Raw genomic sequence first — 22,483 nt, forward strand, 5'->3', positions numbered from 1 at the left:
GTCGGATCCAAAGTCGCTGCAGTGTGAGCCGAGCCTAAATCTGACCTCCAGCCTTCGCGGTTGTACCGGCTTCTCTCCTGCATTGCAATTACTTCCTCTGATTTCACTGCACACTGGGAGATTCTCACAATGTGCATTAGAAGCTGCAACAAGCCCGATAGAGCCCGTCTCGTTTCCTGGCTGGAGGATGTCCTGCATCATCTATTCATCATCTATGACCACAGGTGTCAAACACAAGGCCCGAGGGCCAAATCTAGCCCTCCAAGCCATTGCATGTGTCCCTCAGACCTCTCCTGCAGCGGTGGCACTCCCTTGTCTCCACCTTGTCTCAGCAGTCAACTGAAGAGAGGAGGGCAGATCTCCTCTGCCAGATCCTGTTCATCTCCTCTGCCAGATTCTGCTCTTCTCCATGCAGCCACAGAGAGGCTCATTTTTGCATCCTTGGTCTCAGCAATTGGCAGCAGAGAGGACAGAACTCCTCCTACAAATCCTGCACATCTCTGTGCAGCTGCAGCACCCCCTTGTCTCCACCTCCCCTGCAGACTTCAGCAGCTCACTCCAGCCCTCCTTTGGTCCTCCTCCAGACCCTGCACGTTCTGCTTCCCAGCTCTGCCTCTAGCTTTTTCCTGGCGGCAGCACAAGGTAATGGGGGTACACTGTGATGTAAGGGAGGGTGGGGGACTCTTGACCTCGGATATGGGGGGGGTGCTCTGGACATCTAGTCTACAACCGTCCTTTTGAGGGCAACCATAATGCTGATGCGGCCCACCATGCAATTGAGTTGGCCACCCCTATTCTAGACTTTTCCTTGTCCCTGGTCTGCCCCTTCCATTCATTGGATCTTAGTTCCTTCAATCAAATAGGCTCAGCATCACATGTGGGCGTTACCTAGGCTCCCTAGGAACGCCCCCTCCCCTAGACCGACACCCACCCATCAAGGCCTTTATTATTTGAATAACTCCTTCCCCAGCTTCCATTAGACCTGAGGGCTCGTTAGGAGTACTGAGGCAGGGTGCTGTCAGGAAGCAATGTACAGCATTCTTTTGGCCCTTCCCACCAGCTATGATCTGCCTGCTTTGCATAGTGAAGCACAGGGACCCAGTAATCACATCACTGGGCCTACAATTAGATATTGCAAGGAGTGATCTTATTAGCATGTTGTTTGAGGGTGGGGGGGATGGTAAAAACCGAGGATGGCAAAAAATAAGCTGAATAAACTTTAAAAGTGTATCTAAATCCTTTTTTTTTGGATTGAGTATGGACTGAGTTAAAACCCCAATGAGTTTTTTTTGTTTATTGTTTGTGTCCCACTCATAACATTTCTCTTTACTTCCCGTCTTGTAGATACAAGGGGAAGTAAGAGGAAAGTGAGGAATATTTCACAATCAATGCAACATTTCAGTGCAGTGCAGGATCCCCTGGTCCCGTCTGGTGAAGGAGTGCGGCTCTTGCATTTGATGTGATCCCTTTAACAAATGTTCTGTAGTTCCATGGTGTGATTGCAACCTATCAGGGGGGTGCGCACAGAATCTGCTGCATTTGTGCATAGTAACCAATCCGCTTCTAACTTCAGCTTGATCACATCAAGCCCGACTTTGAAATCATGCGACTTACAGTGATTCACACGATTTCAAAGTTGGGTGACATGCTGATTTGAGGTGCGATTTGCATAAACATCTGACACAGATATCTATGCAAGTCGCACCAAAAGTAGTGCATGACCAAGTCAGAACCGCACTGATATGACCGCTGTAATTGTGGACAATAGGGTGCGATTTGGCATGCGATTTTCAAGTCTCAGGGCATGCAAATCGCATGCCAAGTCGCACCCGAGGTGACCGGGGTGTAAGTCTAGGTTCATATTTTGCAGAAACGCACAGCAGTCCATTTAACATGATTTCCTATGGGACCGGTTCACAGCTCCGCGTTTTCACCTGGTGTGTATTTTGGAAAGTGTGAGCCTGGGTTCAGATTATCGGATGATTGCTCCAAAAGCAGGATTTTTCGTTCGATGTTCTCCTTGTGTGTTCTAGGCATGAGCCCGGGTTCACATATATGCAGTGTGGTATATCGCATGTGATTCGCACAGGAACCGCACCGCCTTGCTGTGCAAATCACATGCAAATTCTGTGCGGTGTGATTCGAGCCATAAACTTTGTATGGCTCTAGTCGCACCGCACCCTCACCAAAAAAGGTGCAGGACCCTTTTTTGGGTCCGCACTATAATCGGATTGCATGGGTATTCACACCTATGTGATCCGATTCTGCACATCGCACCGCGTTTTGCTGACCGATTTCAGAGTGTCGTTAACTTAACATACACACCCGCAGCGGTTTGCATTAACGCAGTGCGATTGTAATGCGGTGTGGAATTCGCACTGAAAACGCTGCGGACTCCGCACTGCATCAGTGTGAACCTGGGCTCTGGGACTTTTTTAAACGCAAAACATTGCGTTTTTGGTTCTATAGACTTCAATGGAGACACTGCAAAAAAGCATGTAGTGCATTTTTGATACTTTTTTACGTGTTTTTGATGCGTTTTTTGATGAGTTTTGCATTTTATTCTGCCTAGCTACAAGTTGGAAAAAAAAAAACGAAAAACGCATCAAAAACGTATTGCAGAAATGGATCTAACGCAAACTACATAGGTGTGAACCTAGCCTAACCCCGGGTTCACACCTAAGCATTTTCCGCAGCGTTTTGCAGAAACGCAGTACAGTCGATTTAACATGATTTCCTACGGGGCACGTTCACATCTTCGCGTTTTCAGCCGGTGCAAATTTTGGAGAGGGTCAGGGACTTTTCTGAATGCAAAAAGTTGCGTTTTTGGTTCTATAGACTTCAATGGAAACGTTGCAGAAAAGCATGTATTGCATTTCTTATGCATTGTTTACACGTTTTTGATGTGTTTTGCATTTTAAATCTGCCTAGCAACAAGAAAAATAAAAAAATCCTGCAAAACGTGTCAAAACGCAAGTGCAAAAACACAAAACTCAATGCAGAAATGGCACAAACGCAACCTGCATAGGTGTGAACCTTGGGTATAACCTGGAAGCTGATTGGTTACTATGCACAGCTCTACCAGATTCTGTGTTTTGATAAATCTCCCCCATACTATATTTCTGATGACACTGGGTGGCCATTTGGTCGTAGCAGCACCCTCATAATCCAGGCTTTACCCAGGATGGAGTGCCATGGGAATATATCTCATGTCTGTAGGCGGGTTCATACAATCTGAGAGCCATAAAACTAAACAGACTCCAGGTCTTGCTCTGCTCTCAGTAGAAGTAGCTGACTTTCTGTTCCTTTGGTTTGTCATTCCCCGTCCAAACACGTCTCCATCTTCCCTCTTCTGCTTTGTAAACATTTACCACTTTCAGAATTCGCTTTCTACAAATGCAAACAATTAAAAAATAACATATGCTAAATTTCAAAAAAATCGTACTTTTGATTGGTTGCTTTACCCTTTTGACTTTTTTTGTATGCGTTTGGTTTTTCCTAACTTCTGTTTGAATTTTTCTTGTTCAGGTCAGAGCGGTTTGGGGAAATCCACATTGGTGAATACTCTGTTCAAATCCAAAGTGATTCGCAAGACTCCCGGTGCCGGAATCCCTAAAACACTGGAATTAAAAGCCATCAGTCAGGGTGAGAAATGGTCCTGCTAAACAAAATGGGACAAAATACACTCTATGTTGTAGACAGCTGGCTATCAAATCCACGCTATATGACCAAACGTTTGTGAATCCCCTCCAAATACAGATGTCTCCACTCCAGGGTACTGTTAATACTACAGCATACAAAGACATTTTAGTCATTTGTGTGTTTCTAACTTTGTGGTAACAGTTTGGTGAAGGACTTTTTTCTGTTCCCGCATGACTCTGTGTACAAAACCAGCTTCATAAAGGCATGGTTTTCTGAGTTTGGTGTGGAGGAACTTGAGTGGTCTGCACAGAGCCCTGACCTCAACCCTACTGAATGCCTTTGGGATGGGATGAACTGGTCCTCTCATTCAACATCTCCATTAAGACATGTTTTTATCAGCTTGGTGTGGAGATAAGTGTCCTGCACAGAGCTTTGACCTCAACCGTACCAAATTCCTTTAGGATGAATTGGAATGAGCAAGGTCCTCTCATCCAACATCTCCATAAAGACATGCTTAGATAAGTTTGGTGTAGAGGAACGTGAGTGTCCTGCACATACAACCTCAACACCACCAAATGCCTTTGGAATTAATTGGAATGAGCCAGGTCCCCTCATCTAAAATCTCCATAAAGGCAAGTTTTAATGAGTTTGGTGTGGAGAAAGTTGAGTTTCCTGGACAGAGCCTTACTGTCAACTCTACCAAATGCCTTTGTAATGAGCCAGGTCCTCTCATCCAACATCTCCATAAAGACAAGTTTTGATGAGTTTGCTATGGAGAAAGTTGAGTGTCCTCCTGGACAGAGCCTTAATGTCAACCCTACCAAATGCCTTTGGGATGATTTGGAATGAGCCAGGTCCTCTCATCCAACATCTCCATAAAGACATGGTTAGATAAGTTTGGTGTAGAAGAACGAGCGTGTCCTGCACATAGCCCCAACCTCAACCCCACCAAATGCCTTTGGAATTAATTGGAATGAGCCAGGTCCTCTCATCCAACATCTCCATAAAGACATGGTTAGATAAGTTTGGTGTAGAGGAACATGGGTGTCCTGCACAGAGCCCCAACCTCAACCCCACCAAATGCCTTTGGAATTAATTGGAATGAGCCAGGTCCTCACATCCAACATCTCCATAAAGACAAGTTTTGATGAGTTTGGTGTGGAGAAAGTTGAGTGTCCTTCACAGAGCCTTAATGTCAACCCTACCAATGCCTTTGGGATGATTTGTAATGAGCCAGGTCCTCTCATCCAACATCGCCATAAAGACATGATCGGGGTGGACTGACAACTCATGGGGCCCCCGGGCAATAGGGGATCATGGGGCCCCTGTGTCCTTGACCAAACTCAAAAAAGCCTATGAAAAAGGTACCAGGGGCATCTCATGGGGCCCTCTACTGACCCCAGGCCCTCGGGCAGTGCCCGAGTTTCCAAATGGTCAGTCCGCCCCTGGACATGATTTGATAAGTTTGGTGTGGAAGAACTTGAGTGTACTGCACAGAGCCCTAAGCTCAACCCCATCAAACATCTTTGGGATGAATTGGAGTGAGCCAAGTCCCCTCATCTAATATCTCTATAAAGACATGGCTTGATGAGTTTGGTGTGGAGGAAATTGATTGTCCTGCACTGAGCCCTGACTTTAACCTACTGAGTACCATTGCCATGAATTGGAATGCAGGCCTGGTCTTATCCAACATCAGTACCTGACCTAAGCAATACTCTTTTGGCTGAGTGGGCACAAATTCCCATAGACACACTCGAAAATCTTGTGGAAAACCTCAGAGAAAGTTGTTATAGCTACGAGGAAGGGGGTCAGCTCCATATGAATGTCCATGGTTCGGTACCAGCAAACTTTTGTCCAAACAATGTACTTTGTTTTTAATAAGACCTGCTTAAACCAATGTGTTACATTGTGATGTGTTGGGGAAAAGTCCCTTATCCTGTATTCTTAGTATGTTGTCTTGTGTTTTTCTCATTCAAGTCCATCAGGGTCATTAAATAAAGGCAATACAATGCAGATAAAGAGTAACTTAGCTGAGAATAAAACAATCCCCTCTGGGTGATCTATGTAAATTGCAAAGATTTTAACAAACTTTGTTGCAGATTCCTATTTCGTTTCTGCTCTGAAGAAAAAAGCTGTTTGTCCTCCTATGTTTTTTGGATACCTGATTCTGAAAGGGGGTGACTTTTTCATTATTAATCAACTGGTGCACTTGCAGTGTTCTAATGAGGAAAATGACAGGGTCTGCAACCCTTTTGAAGCAATTAAGCATGTAGTAATGTCTTGGACTGGATGCCTAAAATTTGACCTGTATCTTAGTACAGACTTCTGGGAAAATCAGTGAGCCAATCACATTACATTTCTGTATATATTGTGGCAGTGCAATGTCCCACCAAGGTAATGTTAACCCAGAATTTTCAACCAGGCAGGTTGAGGGGCTCCAGGGGGTTTGCTTGATTAGAAGGAAACTGGCATTTCTGTTTTCTCATTGTCTGTAAAGTCCATTTTTGGGACTTGGAGCCCGGAGATTTAAAAGCGATCCGGGTGGGATGGAATCTCCAGCCCTGGGTCCAGGCATTCGGAACCACCAGCACACTGATTGGTCTGGTGTGTGCTGGGCTATTAGTGACATGGCCAGGGTTCTGGGCTCCCTCCTCCCATGGAGTCCAGCTGGGCAAGGGAGCAGCCAGAGAGGTGCATGTCTGTGCTGGAAAAGACAGAGACCCAAGCCTGAGGGCCAGAGCAGCAAGGGGCCGCTATCTATGTGGACAGTGTTGGCAAGAAATGGTCTGTGGGAGACAGACGAGGGTTTAAAGTGGAAGATCTAAGCAGCACTGTGGTATGTACAGAGCTTTTTTTCTCAATAAATAGGTACAGGATCTCCCCCCTTCTGAGTCACTTCTTGTCTCTGCCTCCCTACCTACCTGCAAGCACTGTCACTTGGTTCCACCCCTTACCCACCTCCCAATATCTCTCCTTTTAGAGAATACAGAGCCAAGTATCATTTTGTGGTGCTAAATAATTAGTATGAAATTTAATAACAATAAAATCCCAAAAATAGATCCCCCATAGTCAACAGCAATAGACCCCTCCCCTCCCCTCCCCCCAGCAACAATAGATTGCTCCAGCAACATTGGGCCCCCAAAACAAAATACCAACACAGCAACAATAGACCCCCACCATAGCCATACTCTATCTATACAGCAGCCAGCAACAATAGACAATAGAACACTCCCTCAACAGTAAATCGCTTCCAGCAACAAAAGGCCCCCATCAACAATAGATCCCCCACCAGCAACAACATACCTCCCCAGCAACAATAGACCACCACACAAAAACAGATCCCATTCAGTGACAATAAGTCCCCCAGCATCTAGCAACAATAGATCCTCCAGCACATCACAGCACCCTTAGCCATTACATACATTCAGTGCTGGAGGTGCCAGAACTGCGTTCCCCTGCGTTCCCGCTGAAAAAAAGCCCTGGGTATGTGTAAGCCAGGAGGCTGTGTAACTAATTCTTTACTAAAGTGAGCCAGGAGGCTGGATATTTTTTTTATTTTTTGTTAACGGTGAAGATCCCCTGTGTGGGAAACCATGGATTATGCTTTATGGAACTTTGTGTGAAATCTCCTTTACATAAAAGTAGGCCAACTGGCCCTTAAATGAAAATTTTTGGTGTAGACTGTACTCGCTAGCAGGCACTACACTTGAGCTATACGACTCCAAACTTCACTATATATATATATATATATATATATATATATATATATTACATAGAAAGCAGTTCCCTTTCAGACAGACTTTCTTTCTTTGCAACTAGGGCCCGAGCCCTTTGACCTATTCTAATGTGTATATTTCTAGGAAATATATATACAGGTGAAACTCAAAACATTAGAATATCGTGCAAAAGTTCATTTATTTCAGTGCAGCAACTTAAAAGGTGAACTAATATATGAGATAGACTCATTACATGCAAAGCAAGATAGTTCAAGCCGTGATTTGTCATCATTGTGATGATTATGGCTTACAGCTCATGAAAACCCCAAATCCACAATCTCAGAAAATGAGAATATTGTGAAAAGGTGCAATATTCTTGGCTCAAAGTGTCCCACTCTAATCAGCTAATTAAGCCATAACACCTGCAAAGGGTTCCTGAGCCTTTAAATGGGCTCTCAGTCTGGTTCAGTAGGAATCACAATCATGGGAAAGACTGCTGACCTGACAGTTGTGCAGAAAACCATTATTGACACCCTCCATAAGGAGGGAAAGCCTCAAAAGGTAATTGCAAAAGAAGTTGGATGTTCCCAAAGTGCTGTATCAAAGCACATTAATAGATAGTTATGTGGAAGGGAAAAGTGTGGAAGAAAAAGGTGCACAAGCAGCAGGGATGACCGTAGCCTGGAGAATATTTTTAGCAAAAGGCCATTCAAAAGTGTTGGGGACTTTTACAAGGAGTGGACTGAGGCTGGAGTCAGTGTATCAAGAGCCACCACACACAGACAGATCCTGGACATGGGCTTCAAATGTCGTATTCCTCTTGTCAAGCCACTCCTGAACAACAAATAACATCAGAAGCATCTTACCTGGGCTAAAGAAAAACAGACCTGGTCTGTTGCTCAGTGGTGCAAAGTCCTCTTTTCTGATGAGAGCAACTTTTATATCTCATTTGGAAACCAAGGACCCCGAGTATGGAGGAAGAATGGAGAGGCACACACTGCAAGATGCTTGAAGTCCAGTGTGAAGTTTCCACAGTCTGTGTTGATTTGGGGAGCCATGTCATCTGCTGGTGTTGGTCCACTGTGCTTCATTAAGTCCGGGGTCAACGCAGCCGTCTAGCAGGAGATTTTGGAGCACTTCATGCTTCCTTCCGCAGACGAGCTTTATGGGGATGCTGGCTTCATTTTCCAACAGGACTTGGCACCGCCCACACTGCCAAAAGCACCAAAACCTGGTTCAATGATCGTGGGATTACTGTGCTTGATTGGCCAGCAAACTCGTCTGACCTGAACCCCATAGACAATCTATGGGGCATTGCCAAGAGAAAGATGAGAGACATGAGACCGAACAATGCAGAAGAGCTGAAGGCCGCTATTGAAGTATCCTGGTCTTCCATAACACCTCAGCAGTGCCACAGGCTGATAGCTTCCATGCCACGCCGCATTGAGGCAGTAATTGCTGCAAAAGGGGCCCAAACCAAGTACTGAGTACATATGCATGCTTATACTTTTCAGAGGTCCGATATTGTTCTATGTACAATCCGTGTTTTATTGATTGCATGGAATATTCTCATTTTCTGAGATTGTGGATTTGGGGTTTTCATGAGCTGTAAGCCATAATCATCACAATGATGACAAATCACAGCTTGAACTATCTTGCTTTGCATGTAATGAGTCTATCTCATATATTAGTTTCACCTTTTAAGTTGCTGCACTAAAATAAATAAACTTTTGCACCATATTCCAATTTTTCGAGTTTCATCTGTATTTGAAGTAAATCCATCAAGTGGAAAATACAGAGGCTGCGATTGCTGACCTCCTTCTGAAAATGCTAGTAGTCTGGCTAGAAGAAGGACATCTGGATGAAAGGAGAGTAGAAGATTATGACCAACAGATAAGTGTACAGTGAACAGACCTGACTTTCTCTTCTCTCTACAGTGATCGAGGAACGAGGAGTGGAGATGAGACTCACCGTTATTGACACGCCAGGATTTGGGGATCAGATCAACAACCAGAATTGGTATGAAGAACATATCTCATCTCTATGGTGACATATTTTAGAGCTTTTCCTGGGCTTTTCCAAACCAACAGTGATTGACTAAATTTGGGTAGTAAGCCACTGCCAACATTTTCTTGAAAGTCTAAGTTCTCGACCATCATCCTTTTCCATCCTTCACTACTTGGTGAGCCACTGCCTTAGAACAATCATGCATGTACTGAGTGTCTGGACAACTCATATACATATACGTGTTCCAGGTTGAGTCCAAATTAGCAACTTCCATGGGATTTTTTTCTTATGGGATCTTAATAATATTACTTTAGAATTTAAAAACAAAAGTGCCATTGCATTTGGTGGACCCAGGGGTATGCTCTTAAGTGAGCTCTATGTATGGAGTCTTTAAAGCCCAACTCTTGCTCCCCCTTCACCCAAGTTCTGGATTGTAGACCTATGCTCTATATAAACTATCCATCTGCCTTTACATTTCAGCTGGGACCCGATTATCAAATACATCCACGAACAGTACGAAAAATACCTAAGAGAGGAAATTCTGGTAAACCGGAAGCGTCGTATTCCTGACTCTCGCATCCACAGCTGTATTTACTTCATCCCCCCAACGGGCCACTGGTGAGTAGACAGCCTTTGCAGAAAAGTGATGATAGGATCTCTATATGGAACCTATGGCCACCTTCTACTAAGGTCTATATGCCACTAGCTCCAGGGGCAAAGTTCTATGACCATCACCTATCGCAGGGGTTGGTCAACTGTGGCCCTCCAGCTGTTGTAGAACTACAAGTCCCATGAGGCATTTCAAAACTGACAGATACAAGCATGACTCCCAAAGACAGAGGCATGATGGGACTTGTAATTCACAAACAGCTGGAGGGCCACAGTTGCCCACCCCTGACCTATGGCGTTGTGCTTTCTGCCCAAAAATGAAGTTTTGTTGCTGCTCCCGTTATTGATTGAGATTTTGCAGCATTTCCTCCAGTAGTGGATTTCCTTCCATAAAGGAAAGTGCTGGTTTTGTTTCTGAGAGTTGCCACTGTGTATGATTCAGAAGATAATGCCTACTACCCTACATCTATTTAGGTAGTTGGGCAGCTTGGAAGACATCTCCGATTCTTTACTGTTCTCCCCTTGGTAAGCTGGAATGACCAGTTTCCTTACTCTTCCACCCTTCCTCTCCATTGAGATAAATGTGTGCTCTCGGCATGGTGAAGCATACAGCTGAGTGTGGTCAGGCTGTGCCCAAGTTGCCTCTAGTGTGTATTAAAATATTTCAAAAACTATCACCTCCCTGTATGTATTGTGACTTATTGTGGCAGCTCTATGTGGATTGCATTGTGAGCTGTTATTGGGGACTTCACCTTATCACTGTTCTTACCCCCAGGCTAAGACCGCTGGACCTCGAGTTCATGAAACGCCTAGGTCGCATTGTAAACGTTGTACCGGTTATTGCGAAAGCAGACACACTCACATTGGAGGAGAGAGAAGAGTTTAAGCAGAGGGTAGGTTCCTTCAATAAAACAATAGTCATGTACTAAGCATAACCAATCGGGTTCATAAATCTCATGGATTAGAAAAAACTCAGATGTTTTGAAGACTGTACGGGTAAACTTGTCTGATGGGGATCATGCACTTCACAAGTCATGGCAATCATGAACAATGTTTAGGACATTAGACCATTTGCTGGAGAACTAAAAATTGGTAGGTGAAGAACAATCTGATTCTTGCTATGACTATCTGGGGCAGCACAGTGGCTAAATGGTTAGCACTTCCGCCTGGCAGTACTAGGGTCGTTGGTTCGAATCCCAACCACGGCACCACCTGCCTGGAGTTTGCATGTTCTCCCTGTGCCTGCGTGGGTTTCCTCCAGGTACTCCAGTTTCCTCTCACACTCCAAAGACATGCTGCTACGTTAATTGGCTCCTGTCTAAAAACATCTTCCAGGCCTTTCCGATCAGAGATCAGTGTAAGCCTGGCTTGGTTTGCATACAGGATAATGGAGCCGGGATCACCAGCTTGACTTTCATCAACCTTGTGGCTTACATTTTGGACACAGTCTACTACTTTAGAGAGTTTTTCTTCTCATTCCTATGCAGGGGCGAAACTACAGATCATGATGCCCCATAGCAACATTTTAATGCCCTATCCCCTCTGGCAACCTCTCTACTGTCATTGACCTAACATAAAGTATGTCTAAATAAATGGCAGGCAGCAGAACAGTCAGCATACTCAGTACTTTACCAGGGACCAGTGCTGTTGGCCGACTTCGTCAGAAAAGAGGGTGCCATTAGTGTAGAGAATTAGCTTTCAACCTTCATTTTCAGCTAACTACCCTATCTTTAAATAGTTAACCAAACCCTTTCAAAATATTAAATATCAGGGTCTCAGTGAAAATTCTAATGCCTGTATACATGTTTAGAATCTTCCTTTTTTTTTCTGCATGCTAATCTCATATCAAAAGACACTCCAAAGACATGCTGGTAGGTTAATTGGATCCTGTCTAAATTGTCCCTAGTATGTGTATGTATGAATGTGAGTTAGGGACCTTAGATTGTACGCCCCTTGAGGGTTAGGGACCTTAGATTGTACGCCCCTTGAGGGTTAGGGACTGATGTGAATGTATAATATATATGTAAAGTGCTGCGTAAATTGATGGCGCTATATAAGTACCTGAAATAAATAAATAAAATATCTGACTGTCATCTTTCAGAGTAGGTTTGCATAGGATTGGTCGCTCTCTAAGGCATAATTAAAAACCAAAACCTTGGACCAAAAATTTTTAGCACCATTGGCATTGCCAATGTACACCAAAACAACATAAAGCTGAAAGCAGACCTTCTACCTCAGTGGCCAGGTCTACTTATTCAAGTTGCCCGCTTCTGAAAACACTGCGTAATGTACCGATGGAGGAGGATCATATACTTTTCCTGGCTTCCTCCTGCAGTGCCTTAGTGAGGGTGACGTCATCCTGCTCCTGGACAGAATGTTGAGTAGCCCAAATATCGAGAGTAGACAATCCTGCACTGCAGTTCTGCCGCTTCTTCTTTTTTGGGCTACTCGGTATTCCTAAGGATCCTGTTGACAAAAGTGTATCGTCACCTCCTGCACTACAGAAGTCAGGGAAAGGTATGTTTAATACCTTACTATCCCACTCTTCAACACCGGTACCTGTTATGCAGAGTTTTAGGGAGGGGGACACCTTAAATGAGCAGACCTTGTCATTGAGGTGGGCCTGCTACAATGCCAAGCAGCACATACTCACCTTTTCTTCTTCCACTGTTCAACAATGAAGGAGTGAAGATAATATCCAGTACATCTGGGTATCTAGGAGCATGTGACAGCATTGATGCTTGGTGATTGGCCCAGCACTGCCACATAGAGGCCGGGTAGGTCTGGCTCTGCATCTCTGTGTAAGCTCTAGCTGGAACAGCTCAGAACCTACAGAGGGCGGTCTTTTTCAAATCTTGGTGGGTGCACAGAGTGGTGAGGAAATGCATGAAAACTGAGTATGTACACCTGGAGAGGGGGTATCGAACCTACTGCTTTGCCATAAATGGTTCACTTTAAAACTGGGCCCCATTGCCATCACATGCAAAAATGTTGACTTTCCTATCGCTTTCATTTGTAGATAAGGAAGGACCTGCAGGCTAACGGCATTAGTGTATACCCGCAGCCAGAGCTGGATGAAGACACGGCAGAGGTGCTACTTAATGACAAAATTCGGGTGAGCATTGTCAAAGTCTGGATTCATCTACATAACTTTTCGTCCTGAAGATTGGCTGAACACAATAGCTCAGCTGGGAAGATTGCCTCATTAACATTGCTTCCTTAGTATGGCAGCCAGGGGCATATTTACCATAAGGCAAACAAGGCATTTGCCTAGTGCGACACTTTTCAGGGGGGCAGTGCCGCCCCCCTAATGAAGGAAGAGGCACATACAGCATGGGGACCAGGTGGGATCTGAGAGAGGCTGAGGGCTGCTTGATGGTGTATGCAGAGCCTGACTCTTGTTCCCAGAAATGTCCGGAGCTGTGAAGGTGAGTGTCTTCTCTTTTGCAGGAGTGGGGGGGAATTGCCAGTGTATGGGGGGCGGTGGTAGTGGAAGGCCCTCTCAGGTGGGGGGGCTGGGGTGTTGTTGGTCAATGTCAGGCACTCTTCATGGGGAGGGAGTAGGTCGGTGTCAGGGTCTCTCCATGGGGGGAAAGGGAGCCAATTTTTGTCTTGCCTAGGGCAGCACATAACCTAAATACACCATTGACGGCGACCTTTCGGTTTTTTTTTTTTCATTCAGCCCGCTGGGTTGAACACCAAAAAAACCTTCTTGTCTGTACCCAGCATCAGAGTTCTGAGTTGTATTTAAGCACACTTCTTTATAGCCTGAAAAAAACAGGAGTAATGCCTACCTGTCCCTCTGGTTGTACCTCCAAACTTTGCTCACCTGAAGAGCTACAGTGGGGGAAGAATCCTAAAGCGGACCTAAGCCGTAAAAACTGTAGATTGTGTCTCGAATGACATCCTATTGCTCTGAGATCAGCAAAGCTCATGCTTTCTGCTGATTGGAAAGCTCTAGTTCAGCAGGAGGTGAGTCTGACTTCTGCAGAGAGACCACTGCTTCCACACAGAGACCAAGGATCCTTCTGAACAGTATTCTGACAGGGGACAGGCTTGTCTACTTAGGCTGTGGCAGCTTTTTAACCACGTGCCAACGCGCTATGGCCAAATAACAGCTACAGTGCAGTTGTCCAGTTCTGGGAGGGAATCGTATGACGTCCTCCCAGTATGCGCCCTCCCGTGCTTTCCGTGATCAATGTGTCCTATGGACACAGCTGATCATGTGATGGAGTAAAAGGCAAATCACAGCAGCCTTTTACTACGTGATCAGCTCTGTCCAAGAAAGCTGAAAATGGGCCTGGGCACCAAGGGGGTAAAAGTGCCCTGTAGGCACGTGCAGTGGTATAGTTAGGTTTTGTGCTGCCCTAGACATTGACCAACAATACCCCTGCCTCCCACCCAAGAGAGCCTTCCACTGCCACCGCCCCCCATACACCAGCCACCATCCCCCATGGTGAGAGAGAGAGAAAGACACTCACCTTCACAGCTACGGACATCCCCGGGAACAAGAGTCGGGCTGTGCATACACCTTCATGAGACCCACAGCATCTCTCGGAACCCACCAGGTCCCCATACCACATGTGTCCCTTCTTCCGTGGGGAAATGCTGCCCCCCCCCTGAACAATGCCGCCGTAGGCAAATGCCTTCCGGTAAATACATCCCTGGGCAAGTGGTTAAAGAAAACAAGCTGTAAGACATTGAACACCTTTTCTTTTGATGGAACTGGAATGTATTTAGTTAATTTAAACTGAAAATTCAGTTGGGCTTTAAGTCAATAGGAGGTCATCAATGGACGCCTGCTTGTTCCTCTGTGGTATGTTAGATCCAAACCTAAAATAAAACACGGCAGAATATACAAATCTATAAGCTTTTTCTCATCTCTTCTTTCACAGCAGAAAATCCCGTTCGCTGTGGTAGGTACTGACGAGGAACATCAGGTCAACGGCAGGAGGGTCCTGGGACGGAAAACCAAGTGGGGCATCATCGAAGGTGAGGCATCTGGAGGAATATCTCAGCTCCACATATCAGAATATTTGTCATGTTTACGACTCCCCCGGCCATTCCACAATTTACACTTACAAATGATTCCCCCACAACCTGAATGTACGCTAAGCCCCGGAATTCAGATTTGGACTGCTGGTAGTCAACGTGTAACCTCGGCATGGAAGCTACTTTTCTCCTGACACCTGTGGATTAATATTGGAGGTTGTCTTGTCCCCCCCTCCATAGCTCATCCATTAGCTGTAGCACAGTATCAGGTTCCTGGGTGAAGGGAGGGAGGTAGGAGGCCTGCATCTGGTCCCCATCAGAAGGATTTGTGTGCAGGGAGGGAGCTAGTGATGAAGGAGACTTTCCAGCTGTTGTTTGGCATAGCCGTGCTGTGCTGGAGAGCGATGTCTCCTGCTCTGTAATGGAGACAAGACCCCTCCGCTGATGGCATTTACCACCACCCGCCCAGCAGCAGCCAGCTTGTGGTTGTAGATCCACCATCACCCATGTGGACCAGACCACCTACCCAAAGACGGGGGAACATTTTGCCCTTTCATTATTAAAGGAGGGCTCCTTAGAAAATAGCTGCTGAAGCCTTAGATTGCAATTCAACAATATTTGTCACCGTCTTTCAATGCTGCTTATATCAACCGTTCACAAAAATGAGAAACGACAAGAAAGTATCAATTTAAAGTATCAGAAGTGTCAGCGGGGAAAGAAGGATTTCATATAAAGGTGTACCAATCCCTGAATACGTTGCAAGGCATAATAATATTCCAGTATAATTAATATAATTAATTATTTAATATAATAATAAAATTAATATAATACAAATAAATAATAAAATAATTTATTGAATATAATTAATTAATTAGTAATTAATAATTAGTTTTTTTTTTTTTTTTAACACCCCATTAGACTCAACTGCTGACCTAAAGCCTTCCCTTCCATCTTGCACAGTTGTACCGTCTAGTGTGACCCTAGACTTAAAGTGCTACTGAACCCAGGACTCCTCATTCACTATATTCACTCTCCCCGGACCCTGCATTCACTATATTCGCTCTCCCCGGACCCCGCATTCACTATATCTGGTCTCCCTGGACCCCGCATTCACTATATCCACTCTCCCCGGACCCTGCATTCACTATATCCACTCTCCCAGGACTCCGCATTCACTATATCAGCTCTCCACGGACCCTGCATTCACTATATCCGCTCTCCCCGGACCCTGCATTCACTATATCTGCTCTCCCCGGACCCTGCATTCACTATATCTGCTCTCCCCGGACCCTGCATTCACTATATCTGCTCTCCCTGGACCCTGCATTCACTATATCCGTTCTCCCAGGACCCTACATTCACTATATCTGGTCTTCCAGGACCCTGCATTCACTATATCCGGTCTTCCAGGACCCTGCATTCACTATATCCGGTCTTCCAGGACCCTGCATTCACTATATCTGGTCTCCCCGGACCCTGCATTCACTAAATCTGGTCTCCCACAGTACACAGAACATGCAAATGCAATTATTTTAGTAAATATAAACTGCTAAATACCTTTTCTTATCAGCCGTATATAGCAGTCTTGCGACTTCTATCAGTGTCCAGCTAAGCACTAGTTAATCTTGTAGGAGGAGTTTTAATTCTCCTCTGGCAGTCCTATTAAGCTGCATAACCCCTGAGCCTCTCTCTGGACAGTTCTGATCACATGCACCCTCCCAGAAAGCAAAACCTCTCTAGCCATACACACTAAACTGAGCATGTGCAGAGTAACTCCTAGAGCTCTGTAACATCAGCAGATGGATTAGGGACAGTAGAAGAAGGGGAGGATCAGAGAAGACAGGATCAAACAGCCTTTTTACACAATGCAGAGGATTAACCCCTTAGGTTCCACAGTGAGTATAACAAGCATGCTTTAGTACATATACAGACTGTACTGTTGTGGGTTTAGTGACACCTTAAGCTTTATTATTGCAGTATTAATAATCAGTGCTGGGACAAGGTCATCCAGTGCCCAGGGCAAGAATGCCAAACTCCCCCCCACACACATTCATTCATTCATTCAAAGGAAGATGCCCCCATCCCTACAGTAAACCATTGTGTCCAAGGCTGCAACCTCTCCGGGCCACCCCTTGTCCTGGCCCTGTTAATAATGAACCAATAACTTATAATTAATATTCAGTTTTATATTGGAGGGTTTTTTTGCTTTGTTTTGTTAATAAACATTTTTAGACTCGATGCACAAAGCTTAAACTCAAAGATAAAGAACCTTATTCTTTCCGTTCCAACCCATGTGATATTCTCATTGCCTGAAAACAACTGTCACTTTTTTGTAATGCAAACACCCTAGTGTTTGCATTACAAAAAAAGTGACAGTTGTTTTTGACAAACAAATCATTTAAATAATTGCCTTGCTCTAGTTTAAATCAAAAGTGCAAAGTGCTTGTAAATAAATAAATAAATAAAAAAAAAAAACTATATATAAGTGATATTTGATATACCGTGATTCATTAGATAAATAAAATTAAACTTGTGAAAAATAAATTCATAACATATTCGCAGGTCACTATATGTGCAATCCCTATTACAATGTACAAATCTTCCATTGGTGAACCTCCAAGAAATTCATCATATAAAAATGCAATAATATAATAAAGTGAATGAAAAATCAATACATTTAAAAATAAAAATTAAATAAATTAAATAATAAAAAATATAATAAAAATGAAAATTAAATAATAAAAAGTCCAATGTGAAAAAACAACAATAATGTCCCAATGTGCAAAAAATGAATATCCAGCCTAGATAGATATACTCTCCTTCAGTGTGAAGATATGGTCTTTGCAGTAATGCTGAAAACCTGTGTGATTACAGGACTGTGAGGGATACTCCCTCCTTTGATCCACTCCTTAGTCCTCTGCCTTTGTATTCCTCGTGTGTCTCATGCAAAAAAAGATAAAAGATATGGTGTCTTATCCCAGGGGTCAAACAGCTTTTAATGTGCTTCCATATTGCACTCACATTTAAAATAATACATTTGCGCTTTGTATTTGTATGATATCCTACAGCCTTCAGCTGAATCCAAACGAAGGGTGTGTGTCCACACACCTTCAGTACTCGCCGTATCGTAGATAAAATGCGCGATGACGTCACTGCCACTCCCCAACGCGTTGCGCTACAGGGATTTCGTAGCTTCATCCGGGGGATGATGTGTTTGAGGTGTTCTTGACAGTTGTTGCACGGATGGGTGCTCAACCTGTGGCCCTCCAGCTGTTTCGAAACTACAAGTCCCATCATGCCTCTGTCTATTGGGAGTCATGCTTGTAACTGTCAGCAGCTTGCAATGCCTCATGGGACTTGTAGTTCTGCAACAGCTGGAGGGCCGCAGGTTGGGCACCCATACTAGTTATCAAATGATGGATCTCACATGCCATTGTTCCATGCTTTGCAATTGGCTGAAAGTACCAATGGAGAACACCCTGGACCAGTCGTAATCATAAACAGCCATTTAATTGATCTGTATTCCGGTTGGTTCTCTGGCGCACACACACAGAAATATTTGTCGGAGCAATCAGAAGCAATTGACAAAATTGCGCCGCAATCCAGAGTTCTCTATGTGGATCATACAGAGGGTCTTTTATTTGTGATATTTGATTTGGTTCAATCATTGTAGCTGCATCCAACAATGACCTGAAGTTTTGTGTGGCCACCTTTATTTGTGTGAACTGAACCTATTCTCATTGAAGAATTTTGGTTCTATTGGTTCTCCTTCTTGCCTTTAGTTTGGCTCATGTCTTTCTTTTTCATCTTGCAGTTGAGAACACGTCACACTGTGAATTTGCTGATCTGAGGGATTTGTTGATCAGGTGAGATGTGAAATATAGATATACAATGTGTCCTATAGGAATTCTGATGGTGAAATTTAGTGCTGCACTACCCCCTACTGGTACCTATGGGGTACTACAGCAAAAAGAGTTTTAACCCCTTGCCCGCCAGAGCATTCCCCCCCCCCTTCCTGACCAGGCCATGTTTTTGCGTTATGGCTCTGCGTTATTTTAACTGTCATGCAACGCTGCATCCAAATTAAATGTACATCCTTTTTTTCCCCACAAATGGAGCTTTCTTTCGGTGGTATTTGATCGCCTGTGAGGTTTTTATTTTTTGCACTATAAAAAAAAAAAATGACCGACAATTTTGAGAAAAAACCCCAATATTTTTGACTTTTTATAAATAATAAAAATGTGTTGCGCTCCACCTACAAAAACTAAAATATAAATATTATAAATTCTATGCAAATCATGTATGAATCCTCCCACTCAAATATGCAACCGTGCACAATCCTAATATGTACAAATACTAATACATATAAATAAGTGATTGAATTATAAATAATAAATACTAATAAATGTGAACACCTAAGTGCTATAAATGATCAATTTGTTGTGAAAATGCATTACTAATAAATATAATCTAGTTAAATTAATAATGTAAAATTCTCTAAGAGAAATATTTTATAATTGCATAGACATGATAACAATATTATAAATGAATTATACAAGTGAAATAGGACAATAGCGTGATATAAAATAGGGGATATAAAGAATTGTGTGATAATACAAAAATAGTCCTCCTAATGATCTTGCTGTGCTGAGAAATATATATGATCACCTCACTATATGGCCCAACCGTTAAGCAAGGCTATATGGGCTTTTTTGTCCTTAACTGGACAAAATGTAGATATTCATACTACGATCCTGTATGTAAATGATGTTAAATGGACTGTGATAATATTCTCCTTCCTCTGGGATTTTTTTATATCCCCTATTTTATATTACGCTATTGTCCTATTTCACTTGTATAATTCATTTATAATATTGTTATGTCTATGCAATTATAAAATATTTCTCTTAGAGAATTTTACATTATTAATTTAACTAGATTATATTTATTTATTAGTAATGCATTTTCACTACACATTGATCATTTATAGCACTTAGGTGTTCACATTTATTTATTAGTATTTATTATTTATAATTCAATCACTTATTTATATGTATTAGTATTTGTACATATTAGGATTGTGCACGGTTGCATATTTGAGTGGGAGGATTCATACATGATTGCATAGAATTTATAATATTTATATTTTAGTTTTTGTGGGTGGAGCGCAACACATATTTATTATTTATTAATTGTCTTTTCAACACAGTTTTATGAGTATGTGTATTAGTGTTGAAGCACCACTACATTCACAGTAGTTAGTCACTTGTATTGTTTTAATCATACCACCTTAGTAGCTCATGAGTATTCACTTCATATCATTTTTTACTTTTTGCTATTAAACGTCCAGTAAAAAAAATTTAAAAATCAAATATCGTCATAAATTTAGATCAAAATGTATTCTGCTCCATGTCTTTGCTAAAAAAAAAATCTCAATACGTGTAAATTAATTGGTTTGTATGAAAGTTATATTGCCATTTGTAAACGCTATATATACTGGGACTTTTTTTTTTTACTAGTAATGGCGGTGATCAGCGACTTATTGCGAGACTGCGGCGGGCATTCTGACACTGAGGGGGAACTGACTTGGTCTCAATGACATCCTCAGTGACACAAATACAGTGATCAGTGCTAATAAAAAGCACTGACTCTGTACTAATGGCACTGGGCAGGAAGGGGTTAAAGTCTATATTATCCCAAAACATTTTTTTAAAGTGTATATAAGCCCCCCCCCCCCCCAAAAAAAAAATGATATCTTATATACTGTATGTATCTATGATTAAATGTTGTTTTAAAGTTTCTTTCAAATACCTGGCGATCCTACCAGCTTCCCTTCTTTATTTTTCATCCTGATCACATCAAGCATGGCAGCAGATCGATGGTCAGTTTGCAGATCTCTGCTTCCTCTTTTAACATAGAGGACACTATCCTGATGCACAAAGATCAGCTGCCATGCCCCCCTACACCCCTGAATTCTTGATTGACAGTGGCCTGGCTGTTAAAACATTAGCTACGTACAATATTGAAGAGAATACTCCCCCAATGTGTGCAAAAACAGAAAATATCTGCTTGCTTTGAAAAGTGACTGTCCCTCTATGAGGAAGAAGGACCATAAAGAAAGCGATGCGTTACATGACTGCAAAATAAAATTTCATAGGGGTCATTTACATAATAATCCCTGCATTCAGTATGCAGGTACGCATGTACATTTATATGCATTTGCAGTGTTTTTTTGGGGTTTTTTTGCATTGTGAAACACGTGATTGCAACTCAATATAAAAAAGTTCACAAACTTTTTTTTTTTTTTTTTATTGAGTTGCAATCACATGTGTTTCACGTACATTCTGATGCATGTACATGTGAAGAAGTGCAGTATGCTGTGAAACAAGATCGCTGCTCAGTTCTCCGGCATTCTCAGAGCAGACAGTTCTCCTCTGAATGCCTTTTTATGAAGCGGTGTAGATCAGTTCTCTGAATGAAGGGAGAAGCGATCTACAAACGCTGGTAAACGTCTGCTGTTACTATAATGTCGTGAGATCACAGTAAGAGATCAGTCAAACACCGTTTACTAAGCAGCGGTAAATTATCTCTGCTTAGTTTGCGGTTCCTCCGATTCTCCAGCTCTGGGCTGGAGAATCTGGAGGGAGAACACAGATCACCAGTGAAGGGCTGACATCGCTCCTTCATACACTGGCCATCTGTGTGCTGAGATGATCAGAGAACATGTTCTCCACCGATCATCTCTGTTTCCTAAACCACTAATGATCTGAGATCAGCAACGATCCTCAGGATCACCGCTGATCTCTGTTTCATAAAAGGACACCAAACTCCTATTATAGAGGCTGCACATGTAAATGCATATCTGGGGCCAGTTTGAAGAAGTCACCAATATTAGAAAGTCTTTTTTTATTAAATATTCATCTTCAGCTGATGACAAACTTAGGAAGCACAGATATTTGTGTTGCTACATGAAACAGCGTTTACAGCATAGTCCACAAAGAAAGCATGCTCTGTCGCAGATTACCTGGGAGGCTGGGAACCGGTGCTCTGGCCCAAATGTCTTTGAAATGTAGCAACAATTCACTGATACAATGAAGCCAGCTACTCTGGAACATCCGCGGAAACTTTTCTCTATTGGCTACACTGCAGGATACAGCAGTAACACACTAACGCCTTTCGACTGAAGTGTTGCCAGAAATGGTTTGGATGTTACTGCTGTATCCTGCTATGTAGCCAATAAAAATTGTTCCAATGAATGTTGCCGGGTAGTCGACTACTTTGTATTAAAGCATTTCCAGCATGCAGTTTCTGTGGTGACCTTACATATAAGATTGTAAGCTCCAAGGATCAGGGCCCTCCTAACCCTCTTGTATTGAACTGTATTGTCTCCCATTATATTGTAAAGCGCTGACTGTATAAATACATCAGTGGTTCATATAGTGAACTCGGTGTAGAGTTATTCACTCTGAGGTCGTCACAGAGGACAAGGGGGCGCTCTTTACATCCTGAGGAAAAGT

The 22,483-nt window shown here is 43.1% G+C and overlaps 1 protein-coding gene across 1 annotated transcript in view; it reads left to right on the top strand.

The window, feature by feature from the left end:
* The window catches only part of LOC149441306 (uncharacterized), a 219,832-nt gene that overhangs the window by 191,469 nt on the left and 5,880 nt on the right, over positions 1-22,483 (top strand). The window contains exons 4-10 of the mRNA XM_089657496.1: positions 3,529-3,645; positions 9,296-9,377; positions 9,846-9,983; positions 10,750-10,867; positions 12,994-13,089; positions 14,870-14,966; positions 18,781-18,832. Coding sequence (XP_089513622.1) covers positions 3,529-3,645; positions 9,296-9,377; positions 9,846-9,983; positions 10,750-10,867; positions 12,994-13,089; positions 14,870-14,966; positions 18,781-18,832 — 700 coding nt within the window. The remainder of the gene's footprint in view (positions 1-3,528; positions 3,646-9,295; positions 9,378-9,845; positions 9,984-10,749; positions 10,868-12,993; positions 13,090-14,869; positions 14,967-18,780; positions 18,833-22,483) is intronic.

Source organism: Staurois parvus, unplaced genomic scaffold (genome assembly GCF_062004578.1).
Source record: "Staurois parvus isolate SC_StPar_1 unplaced genomic scaffold, SC_StPar_1.0 ptg001005l, whole genome shotgun sequence".
Lineage (NCBI taxonomy): Eukaryota > Metazoa > Chordata > Amphibia > Anura > Ranidae > Staurois > Staurois parvus.